Here is a 12,338-nt window from a genome sequence, read left to right as displayed (position 1 = left end):
TCTGAAACCATTAATAGTATAATTCTCTCTTGTTTAATATTCCTGAGTGCTTTGTCAAGTAGGAGTTCCAGGAGTATTTGGGGAGAGGGGATATGTGTATATAAATATATGTATATATATTTTTTTTAATATTTCTGTATGTTATAGTTGGAAAGGTATTGATCAGCAATCAGAAGAGATACTGTTTGCCTTGTACACCCACTCAGGGGTAGGCACCTATTTCTGAACTGTGGTAGCAGCTTCCAGTTTAATTAGAAAACAAAATAAATGAGCTGAAAATGAATCCTATGCTGTGAAACAGTCTGTCTAAACTTTCCTGAATATCTTACGTGTGTATGTTTTATTGCTGCCATTCAGAAGAGGACCTGACAAAGCCTAGTCCTCATTAAGGATACTGTTTTTCATGAATTTAAATGATACTAATCTTGAGTGTGTGTTTTTAATACTCAATACAGTGCTACAAATATTATAATAACAGGGCTACATATTGATCATCTCAAATCCCTCAGCTCGAACTACTGGTGCAGCCCTTGGCCAGGAAGATGTCTTTGCACTGGTTCTGGTCAGTTTTCCTCTTTCCTTATCTTTCTAGCTCTTCCCCTTGATCCCAGAGTCATTCGTGCCGCTTTAAGTACGACAGGTTAATTCTGCATATCAGCACTAATATGCTAACTGCAGAGAATGTCTTATCTAGAATTGTTCAAAGTTCTGATGTTAAGATTAAAGTTTTTACCAAGTATTTCAATAGCTCTGTTTGATATCCTTGACTCTCATCTTTTCCACCGTCGGTCACTCTTTGTGTCAGCATACTTAGTTTTTGCTATTTTAACTGCCTTGCGTTTGGATACTGAATTGTCACATGCAAACTGTTAAATACTTTCCTAGAATTACAACTTTGCAAACTTGAAATTTCACTTGCCAACCACCTTATTTGATGATGAAAGCCCTTGGTCTCAGTGCTCTGTGACATTCCCTTGCTGATTGGGTTATTTGTTTGCTCTGTGCCTCCTGTGACTAGGACTTGGAAGCAAGCACTCTGTGTTGTTCACGGCTGTATGTTTTATTTCCAGTCCTTAGAACAGTGCAAGGCAAATGGTAGGCATCAAATTAAAAAAAAAAAATTAACCTACAAAAACACATGAACAAGCAAATAAGTCAGACCTGGCAGTGGAAACCAAGCCTCTCTGCTCCCACTTCTCTTGTTTGTCACAGCTGACTGCAGTCACTTTTTCTTGGTTTTCTGAACCACCACATGTGCCCAAACATCCCAACCAATATACAAAACCAGTAATGGTGTTTGGTGTCAGGAGTTTGTACAACCAGTGACTAATCTGTATCGCTTGCTTGTAGCGAACACTGACATGATCTAAAAGACACCAAGAGAAAACTGCTGAGAATGACTTTTTTTCTTCACTTTCTTAACTACCATCCCTCTATAATAGTAATAGCGAGAAGAGTAAAGTTGATTAAATGCAGTGTTACCTCCCAACCACCCCTTCCTAAGACCCAGTATTGTGTATGTTTGGTTGACTTATGCATTCGGCTGACTCTTGATTTTATATTCCCTCATGAGAATTGTATTTTCCTCATTATTTGGCACTTGAATAAATAGTGGTCAGAGCAGAAAGATCGGTTCTTGCATGATGGTTTGATACTCCCCCTCAAAAGACTCTTCTGGCCTTCAGTGTATTTGTTTTGCATTTAGGAGGTGGTCGGACTCATTGCCTTTAATAACCTGATTCATTTGAGTAATCTGAGACCACTGTCCTTTGAGTTCTAATGCATTTTTTAAAGCTACGTGCTGTAGCTTTGCCAGTGGACTACATGTAAGAATTTTACTGCCCTGTTTACTGTGACATTGATAAATGAGCCACTTTCTTCTCTTCTGTCCTTAAAACTTAAATGAAAGTTCACAGACCCTTTTATACTTTTGCATGTAACATGTGTGCAGTCTCTACACTGATGATAGTTTTCATTTTGCATCTTTTATTATCTTCTGCAAGTTCCTTGTACATTATTTCCCAGTGATGATTTAAAGGCTGACCCTGTGTTTTGAGGCTGTGTGAATAACACAACATACTCTGTGTCACTCAGAACTCAACATTCAGTTGCAGACTATACACATATACATATGTATATATCTACATATAAAATGACAGTTAACATTTATTATAAACTTAAAATAGGCCTGTGTACTGGAATAACTACTTTATGTGTATCCTTTCAGATAATTCAGTACTCATAAAACAGATTTTATTATCCTTATTAAAAATAGTAGACTATTTTTAGAGCAGTTTTTGGTTTATAAAAAAAATTGAGCAAAATGTACAGAATTGCCTTATATTATCACACTCCGACTATCCTACACAGTTTCCCTAATTGTACCAACTTGAGCTCGTGTTGCACATGTTACAATTGATGAGCCAATACTGATACATTATTATTGACCAAGGGCCATAATTTACATTAGGGTTCACTCTCTGTGTCGTGTGTTCTACGGGTTTTGACAAATGTATAATGACATGTATCTGCCATTACAGTATCGCACAGAATAGTTTCACTGCCCTAAAAGTCCTCTGTGCTCCACCTGTCCTCTCTTTTGTCATAGAGAAAATTAGAGCCAAGAGATAAAATGATTTTCTAAGGGTCACATAGCTTCCTAAGTGTGGGAGCTGTCCAGTTGTTGGGAATCTCTGCTCTTGACTCATATGTTAGACTGCCCGATTCATTGCAGCTATTTAATCCTGTAGAGAATCCTAACTTGCTAAGATGCTAGCTGATTCTTACTAACTTTATCAGAGTGTGAGATGTGTGGCAAGTATTTTGTCTATGCTTTCCTTTGAAGTTAAAATGCTGTGAGAAATATTGTGGGGAATTTTTAGTTGTTGGGGGTTGGACAAGACTTGTAAATTTAAGAGGAGTCATTGGCTGGAGTAGCACTATTAAAATGGAGGAAAGGAGGAAGTGAATTGACTGGTCGTTTGGTTATCGATAGCTTCAGGGATCATGGGTGAATAAAGGATACAGCAACAGGGAATTTTTATTTTAAAAAATTGTTTTAAATGAATGAATAAACAAAAAGGAGAGGCCATATGGAGAAATGACTCAAAGTTGCCTGAAATGTAGAATGTTAGGTTAACTAGACGCCTCTATATTTGGAAGATTTATCTGCATAACAGTGGTTTTAAAAATATATGCAAAGGAAAAAAGGATATCACCTGAAGTTCATGTAGTAGATGGTGTATAAATTAGAAAGAGTAAGCAGATAACATTGTAGCTTCTGGACACCAACCAGTCCCTTGCTTTCGCCCAGTCAGCATAAATCTTCATTCCAACCTTGTAAGACAAGACAGAACTGTTATAGGAAAGTTCTTCTTTGGGCTATTCTCCTACCTTGAGCCACCTCTTTTTTGGTTCAAGAAGCTAAAGAATGTATAGTTTTAGAATCTGCCTGGATTATATTGTTTAATGAAAAATGAGTTTATTGCATATGAGGCTTTCCCCCTACTTTTTGCTTATTTCCTTCTGAAGATGATAGTAATGTTTACTTAAAACCATAGCTGGGAAGAAGATGCAGCTTTAGATTAAATCCTGATTAGGAGTGTTGTAGTCCTGAGTGACAGCAATGAGGTCAAACAGTAGTTGCTTGAGACTGAATAAATCATGACTTAGTGCCTTCATATATAGAGTGTGAAACTGAAGACAGAATCATCTCAGAAGCTCAGATGGTGATAATCCTTTACAAGGAAGAATCAGTGAATGAAGACGAAACAAATTGAAAGGAGTAAATAAAATAGAAAATAAAAATATGTTTCCCACCATTTCTTGAAACTATCTTATCCTTTTGGTTTCTGTGAAACCATTTTTTTCACTTTTTTCTCTTGCTCTCCTGGTCTCTTCTCTTTGCCTTCTTGGATGAACTCACTCTCACTGTCTCTTCTTCTAATCTTGATGTTTCCCAGGGGTTCTGACCTTGGTCTTCTCTCTCAGCATATCCTCCTTGATCATCCTCGTTTAGATAAAAACAAAACACTTAAAAAAAAAAAAAGATGATTACCAAGTAGACATGAGTCTGCTTCATTTGAGCCCAGGAGGTGACGAGTCCCTTATGATCCGCTGCTGAATCATCCATTTTCTCTGTTTTCAAGGGTCGTAAGAGTGAGGCTGAAAAATTCTTCTTGAAGGCTATTGAGCTGGATCCCACCAAAGGAAACTGTTACATGCATTATGGTGAGTGGTTGATAGTTTTTTCCGTGTCCCCCACATTTCCTATGAATGTTGATATGAGATATAGGTTTTGTTGTCAAAGAACATTCTGAGAGGGTGTTGACTTTGCTGTTGCAGAGTTTGCCTCGTGCTGTAGTCTTACGTTCTTGTTCAAAGCAGTCACGTTAACAAGGGCTGTGCGTTATGTTTCCCTTTAGTAATTTTCATAGGACTTCAGTGGGGAAAGGAATTTTCAGTTTTGTTTTTTTTTTTCAAGTTCAGTTTGAAGTTTAAATGAGGTCTTACCAGGAAATCATCTCGCTCCTTGTCTGATGCATGGGATATAATTAAAATACTAGCTCTCTTTTCATTCTAAGTGATACTGTTCATTGAATGCCTCATTTTGAAGTTTTAGAGGCTTACATTTTGGCCTCAAATTCTTGCTTACTGGAAGATATGGTTGTACGTGCCTGAGATTGGGGTCAAGAATAAAAACTGTAAAGGGTTGTCTGTAAACTGTAAGAGGATGTCTCTCTCACTTAGTTTATCCTTGGTCTTAATCAGTCCAGAATGGCCTTATGTAACAACTCTGTCACACTCCACGCTATCATTAGGAGTAAGTTGTATGTTCAGAGAGACGAAGTGTGTATCTGGTTTAGTGTTGGTTAAAATGTGCTGATTTCTCCCAGATTTGCATTTGGAATGGCTTTCAAGGAGCCAAAAAGTCTTTACTTTGCTGATCCCTTGGAAAATAGAATTAATTTTTTTGACCATTCTTGTCTTTGATGTGTTAGTTATTATCAAGTAGTGAACTTAAAGGTGGATGGAAATGAAAAGTCTCGAGGAAATAAAGCTCATATGCTTGTATAATATTAAATTCTTCCTTCCATTTTCCAACTAGTAAAAAATAAATCAGTGACAGGCTACGAGTGTGGAAAATGGGAATAATAAAATGGAGGATACTCTTAACCAACCACAGGTCCATTTGTGTATTTATATTGTGCATATATGTTTATAAACCTAGTGTTGTGATACTTTATCTTTCCAGCATCCTGCAGCATGTAATTTCACACAGCATACTGCGTAACTACTCCTGATTTTGTTTCACAGTGCAGTTTTTATTGCTGTGTTAAAACAATAGTCAACTAATTTAAATTTGGTGCAGAATTTATTTTATTTTTTCATCCTTTCTTATATGAAATATTTTAAATTAGTATTTTTCTCTTGCATACTGTTTTGGGTACCCCTACTGAGCTAAAGCAGTTCCCTGATTATTTTCTCTGAGCGCTGAAGGACCTCTTGTCATTTTACAGAAAAGGAATTTTTTCTCCTATCTTGTTGCTTTCTTTTCCTGTACCTCAAACTAATTCTGCTCACTGCATCGTCTAAGATTGTTTCCCATAATTTTATTATATGCTTTAGATTTTTCACATTCAGGTCCTGTAAACTTCATCATTGCTTCATTTAAATTGCTGTTAGAAAAAAAAATTACTATTAATTTTAAGAGTTAGCCTCCTTATTTTACTGGCTAGTCTGTCTTTACCCAATTCTAACTTTTTATTTATTTATTTTTATATTACATTATATTCTTGAAAAAAAATTGTTTTCCAGTGGTGGTAGTAGGGAGTATTTCTCCTATGAGAAATTTTTGTTTTAGATTTAACAGAAAATGCACCGAATTCTTTATTGTGTACATTATTTGGAAAAGAGTGGTAGATGTTCTGTGTAAACATGTGTAAAACTGATTCTTCTTAGTACTTTTGGATTATTTTAATTTTTTTTACATACATCCATTATTAGAAGTACGTTTATTTTCCAAGGGAGGCATGACTGCCTAATTCAATATACTTTTATGAAATAGTTTCAATATATTTTCTCCCCACTCTGTAATAGGAAATGAACTCAGGGTGCAGCATCAAAAAGGAACAGTTAAGGTAAAATAATCTACAAACAGACAGGATGCCCGTAACTGAGTGCTTGATATTCCTACTCAGTGTGCTCAGGTTATTAAAAAATAAACATTTAAAGGAATATTAATATTTTTATTTGGGAGAAATCTGCTTCAAATGACTAAAATTTAGAACTGAAAAGTTCTGTTAAAATTACCTTATACAACCTCTGTTGTATAAAATAAGCAGATTAAACCTAGAGAGAGGAAGTTGGTTTGCCCAAGTCGGTTGTAGTAACTAAATATGGGGTCCCTTGATAATGATCATTGCTTTTTCTTCTATAGTGTATATTCCATTTCTTTTTACAACATTGGTAGATAGGCAGACAGGTAGGTGTCTGTGTAGGTAGACAGATATTTTTGATTAGTCAGGCCTTCTGTGCACAATTTTAGAATGTCAAATTCATGTAAGTCACGACTTAGCTTAAAGTTCTTAGGGAAGGGTTTTTATTAATTTTAATATATATAAGATGTGCCTAATGGATGCAAAGCACTGTTCTACTTGCAGAAAGTGAGCAGTGCTATGTAGGAAATAAACAGGACGATGTCATTTTTAGAAGGTGATGTGGTGAGAAGTAGGGTCCTTCTTGAAACCAAAAAATCAGGTAAAGCATCTTTGAGGAGGTGATATTTGAAATCTGAAGCTTATGCCAACCCTTTGAAGAGCCAGATAAGAGGACTGCAGACAAAAGAAACAAAAAGTTCAAAATTGCAGACAAAGACAAGCTCATGTTCCCAGCAGAGAAAGAGGCTCATGTGACTGGAGCTTATGGAACCTGGTGGGAAAGTGGGAGGACATGAAACTGGAGAGCTGGCAGAGCTAGAGCCCCCGAGGCTTTGTAACCAAGCTGAGGAGTTCACATTTTATTTCAAGAGCAGCGGAAGGGACCATGTGGCCAATAGGATTAGAGAAAGATCAGAGTAGAGCATGGGGAACTCTGCTGCTGTCTGACGGGCAAGAAATGATGGTGGCTTGAACTGGGGAATGGTTGTGGGAATGTAAATATTTATACTAAAATTATGCATTTACCTTATTCAGAAAAAGCTAAGATAATGAATAGGGAGGACCTATTTTCCATTTTTGCACCGTCAATATCTAGCACATTGCCGTGTCACAGTGATGTGCAATAAATGTTGAGCTCAGTTAGTTACATTCTCCATTTTAGAATTGGAGGTAGTTTCCAAAATTGACTGAAAGTTTGTTCTGTTAGAATTTTTGTTACTTCTTGTCCAAGAAGATACATACTATAATTCTTACATAAGTTCTGATTTACTGGTTATAGATAGGATATTTATACCCATGGACGGAATGAATAATAACACTTTCTCAGCTTAAAAATAAATATTTAAATGAAATGTTAATGTTGAATGAATGCTTATGTAATGTAAATGAAATATTAAATGTTGTTTTGAGTCTCTTTTTTTTTTAATGCTTTTGCAAATGCCGTTGAAAATGTCAGAGTTGGTGAGTTTTATTCTCTTGGAAATTCACTCTGCTGGGTGGTTACATACTTTTAATTTGCTTGATTTGCTTGTTAATGATACAAGTGACTTGGAATGTGCCATCCAGTTGGAACTGGACAGAGGGAATTACAGGAATTTATACTGGCTGCAATGGCAATTAGAAGGCAGCATTTAAAAATACTGTTAGTTATTTGTATTTTGAATCCACTAGTTTTATGTCTTGGGAGAAAGGATTGCATTAGAGGGTGCCTTTTCTCTTCAGGTTGGCTTGCAAGAAGGGAAGCTAGGGAGGTTTATAAAATAGGTTAAATAAGTTGGTTCAGTGTCAGCCTCTGGGGTTAAGGTTCCTCATCTGTAAACTAAAAGGACGGGTGTGGGCTTCCAAAATGCTTTCCAGCACTTGTACTTCATGTTGTTGCTAATATAAACTTAATTTCTCCACTGGTCTTTCATGAGAAGTTGTAAGAAGTGTATAACAATAGGTTTCAAACTAAGCTACCAGTAAGTGTTTAGTGTTGCCTTCATAGCTCCTCAAGCTTACAATGTATTCCCATGTCCATATGAAACAAGTCATGTGGAATCACTATAGAATTTAGTTTATAAATGTAAGGTAAGCTTTTGGTGCCAGGATGTCTCATATGGGCCCTGTAATTCAAGGGATTCTCCATGAGTTTCCTTTTTGCTCCAATAGGAAGCTTCTGCCACATGGAAAATGCTTGTAATACCATGCTTCTGAGATTCCAAAACGACATCAGGTCTGACTCACTATCTTTGTCTATTCAAGCTACTATAACAGAATATCACACACTGGCTTATAAACAACAGAAATTTATTTCTCACAGTTCTGGAGGCTAGACGTCCCCAGATCATACTCAGGTAGATTCGGTGTCTGGTGAGGACTGCCTCCTCACTTTCAGCCGTCTTCTCTCTGTGTTCTCCGTGGTAGAAGGAGCAAGGGAGCTCTCTGGGGTCTCTCTCATAAGGGCACTAATCCCACTTATGAGGGCCTCACCCTCATGACCTAGACAGTTCTCAAAAGTCCCACCTCCGAATAGCATCACTTTAGGGATTAGGATTTCAAGATATGAATGGGAGGAAGGCACAGACATTCAGACCATAACCACAACTTATATATATTCTTTTCAAGTTTTTGTATAGGACTCAAGAAGCCATAAACACAAGATGATGAGAACTGAATTAAATTTTGGGTTTGGAAGTAGAGAGTGCACTGGATTTTGGACGGTAGATCCTGGATTTTAGAATGAGGCACACCCAGCCACAGCTGATTATCATCTCCTTGAGTGTGTTCCACCTTCTGCTAGCCTCTCTGCTCCTCAGTTTCTTAAACTGGAGATGATTGCTACTGCCTCAAGTTGTGAGGGTTCACCTACGATTTTATAAAGTAACTAGTGTGTAATAAAGGCTCAGTAAATTATAACAATGACCATTTATTCTTTTAACTTTATAATGGAAACCATACTGATATCCTCCTATCTGAAAAAGAAACAGAAATTAGGGGAAGAGGAGACAGTAAACACCTAGGAATTGGAAAAAAAAAAAAGGAGAAGGAGAAAGAAGAAGAAGAAGAAAGAAGAAAGCCTTACCCATCAACATGCAGACAGACCAGAGAGAAAGGGAATCACAGCTTATAAGAAGAAGTAATTAAAACAGTTGTTCCCAAAGTTTGTGTATTCTGCCATTAGCTCCTCTGTATCCCCATGGACGCTTGAAAAGTCCACGAAGATGGTGGGGAGCATGATGAGAAGACTCTGAGCACTTCTTAGGAGGAGGATGTAAGCTCGTTGACCACCCCTCCCCATTCTCGTTACCACCCACATAACTTAGTCTCAGAGGCAGCTTCTTTCTTAGTGACTTCAGCACCTGCGTTTGAGTCCTCTGTCTACCTCATCTCTTCCCTTCCAGCACCCTTGTCTCAGGTTGTACAATATCCTAGAACAAAATGAGGCTACTTACCTCTGCCTTTGGTGAGGTGGTACCCCTCTTCTACAGGTGGTACCACCTTTCATCTTCAGGTGATGAAACTCAGATTGAAGTCTTAGCAGGAATGGATTATCTGTGACAAAGCACACTTGATTCCTGCTGACTCTCTATATTACTTAAACCTATAATGGGATTGGGTTCCTGCCCCCTCCCTGACCCTTCTTCCCCCCACTCCTCCCCTCTTTCCCATGTCTTCTCTTCAGCTCCTCCCTAGTCTCCCCTCTTCTGCTCCTTCCCCCCACCCCCCAATTCCCAATCCCCATCTGATAGTTTTTTAACTCTCTCAGTGGTTTTCTGGCATCTCAGATCCTTCTGAAAAGAGTCAGGAGAGAAATCAGTGCAATAAAGCAATGCCAGTCTTCCCGACCTCCCTTCTGGCTGAGCGTGGAGCCCTGGCCTGCTGCTCCTCTGATCTCTTTTGCACTAGACACCTTTTGTGCCATCTGTCCAATTCAGGCAAATTCTTGGTCTCATATTCACTTAGGGACAGATCCAGGCCTTCCAGCCTCAAAGTGGGCGGTCTAATTGACCTCCTGGGCGTACTTTCCTTGCTTCCCCGGCCCACCTGTTTTCTTAGCCAGTAACTGCAGCACATTTATCACACTGGGTCTGTCTCAGTAAACCAGAGCTTTTCTTAACTCAGGCTGCCAAAACACAAACACATAAAGCAGCGAAACTAATAGAAGGGAACGGGAGAGAGATTGGCTTGAAACCTGAGAACGTACCCCCCTCAGACATTCAGTAAGCCTCCCTTCAGAGAAGCAAAAGGGCAGAGTCCCCTCCATAACGTTATTTCTCGCAGGCGTAGTAAGCATGTAAGAACAAGTAGCCTCTCTGGAGGAGAATCTCTCTTCAACAGCTAGTCTAAATCCTGCCCATTGGGATATAGCCCACCCTGTCTTCCCAGGGAGCATCACAGCCCATAGAAACAACCCATGAAGACGGACACGACATAGTAAACAGACTGCTGACACAACACTGTAATAATAATATAAAAAAGAAGTCTCACATGCAAAATCAACTTATGGTTACCAGGGGGAAAAAGGGTGGGAAGGGATAAATTGGGGGTTTGAGATTTGCAGATACTACTATATGTAAAACAGGTAAACAAGTTTCTAGTGTATAGCACAGGGAACTGTATTTAATATCTTATAGTAATGTTTATTGAAAAAGAGAATGAAAAGGAACATATGTATGTATATGTCTGAGTGAAACATTATGCTGTGTACCAGAAATTGACACAGCGTTGTAAATTGACTATACTTCTATTAAAATAAACAAAGAAACAGCCTATGAAGGACTCACCTCAGTTCCACTTCACCCACTTTTCCCGTTACCATTAAATGTCACCAAAGCCAGTCAGCCCAAATAATTCCACTGGGGCTTTGTCCCTGTTCCAGTCATCTAAATCTTTGGAAAGAGCCCTCGGGTACAGACAATTGCTTCTGGATGCTGGTGAACTCCTTTTTCTTGGTCTGGCTTCTCATTAAATGACCAGAGTCGTTTTTGTAAACATTCCTGTGATAACAATTACTTGTACCCTTTACTCTATGGATGTTTAAATTTAATTATAAGTTGAACAAAACCAGACAATTCACCTCCATACAGAAGTGATGCACTTAGCTTGTGATACTTTGCACGCCTCCCTTCTCAAGCTTGTATCCATTGGTTAAACGATCCCCACGGTATCTTTCCTCTGCTAAATAGGAACTGCTCAAGGATAAAGGCTGAATTCATCTTTGTATCCCCCATAGCGAGTATCACTATATCTTGTGTATACAAGGCAAAATATATATGTATCTTGGGTTGGATACATTAACTAGTTTCTTCTTTTCCCAGACTATTGAATTGATTCCACAGTACAAAGGAATGTAATACATTTTAGCCACCTTGCATAGTCTGAACTGTTCTGGAATTAATATCTCTGAAGGTATTGTTGATATCTGGATTATTTGTTGTATAAAAGGGAAATTCAGACCTCTAAGACCTGGGCCACCATGTTACTTAAGTCCAAGAGGCACAGTCACAGACTTCATTGTGAATGGTGTCCTTGGGGATTGCGCAATGCCCAACACGTGTGACCATCCACTGCAGCTCTGCCATGAATAGAAAAGTGCCTGGTGATCTATGCTGGCCAGGTTCTAGCTTGCTCTGGAAGATGAAGCAATTAGCCACATAGGGAGATATAGTTAGTTAACTCAGCCCTGTCATTGAACATGTGTTTGTTAAATCCCCATAGTGTGCCAGGAAGTAAGGGAGTGAGCTACTGTGATACCTTCCAGGCGGAGGGAATGGCAGAGACTCTGAAGCAGGGATGTTTATTCCTCTGATGTGTTAGACAAACAGGAAGAGGCTAATATAGATATTGTACATGGCCAAGAGGGAGAATAGTCAGAGACAAGGAGATGAGGTCAGAGGACTGATGTAGGAGGGTCAAGGGAGAACTCTATGCTGGTCCTATGGGGCAGTGTAGTCCAGTGTTAATGACTTTCACTTTCCCTGAGCCAACTGGAGAGGAGCAGGATCTGACAGAACCTCTCTGACTGCTGTGTTGAGAATACCCTGTAGAACCAGGGCAGAAGCGTGGAGACCAGTTAGGAAGTGATTGCTGTGATCTGGGGTTGTGGGGAGGTATGATGGCTTGAGATAAGGTGGTATCAGTAAAAGACGGTTCTGGATACATTTTGATGATCTGATGTCGTCTCCCAAGGAGAGCTCT

General features: G+C 38.7%; 1 protein-coding gene across 11 annotated transcripts in view; it reads left to right on the top strand.

Annotated features, from left to right (window-relative positions):
- Positions 1 to 12,338, top strand: part of TMTC2 (transmembrane O-mannosyltransferase targeting cadherins 2) — a 410,658-nt gene that overhangs the window by 320,565 nt on the left and 77,755 nt on the right. For 10 of the 11 annotated variants that reach the window (XR_012078575.1, XM_072973321.1, XM_072973320.1 and 7 more), the window contains one exon: positions 4,149 to 4,230. The exons of the other annotated variant lie outside the window; for it this stretch is intronic. Coding sequence is in view for 9 of the 10 variants with exons in the window: in XM_072973321.1 (XP_072829422.1) it covers positions 4,149 to 4,230 (82 nt within the window). In the remaining variant the exon portion in view is untranslated. The remainder of the gene's footprint in view (positions 1 to 4,148; positions 4,231 to 12,338) is intronic. 11 annotated transcript variants of the gene reach the window in all.

Source organism: Vicugna pacos, chromosome 12, assembly GCF_048564905.1.
Source record: "Vicugna pacos chromosome 12, VicPac4, whole genome shotgun sequence".
Classification (NCBI taxonomy): Eukaryota; Metazoa; Chordata; class Mammalia; order Artiodactyla; family Camelidae; genus Vicugna; species Vicugna pacos.
Note: the sequence above shows the minus strand (reverse complement) of the source record. Positions and strands in the feature narration are given on the sequence as shown.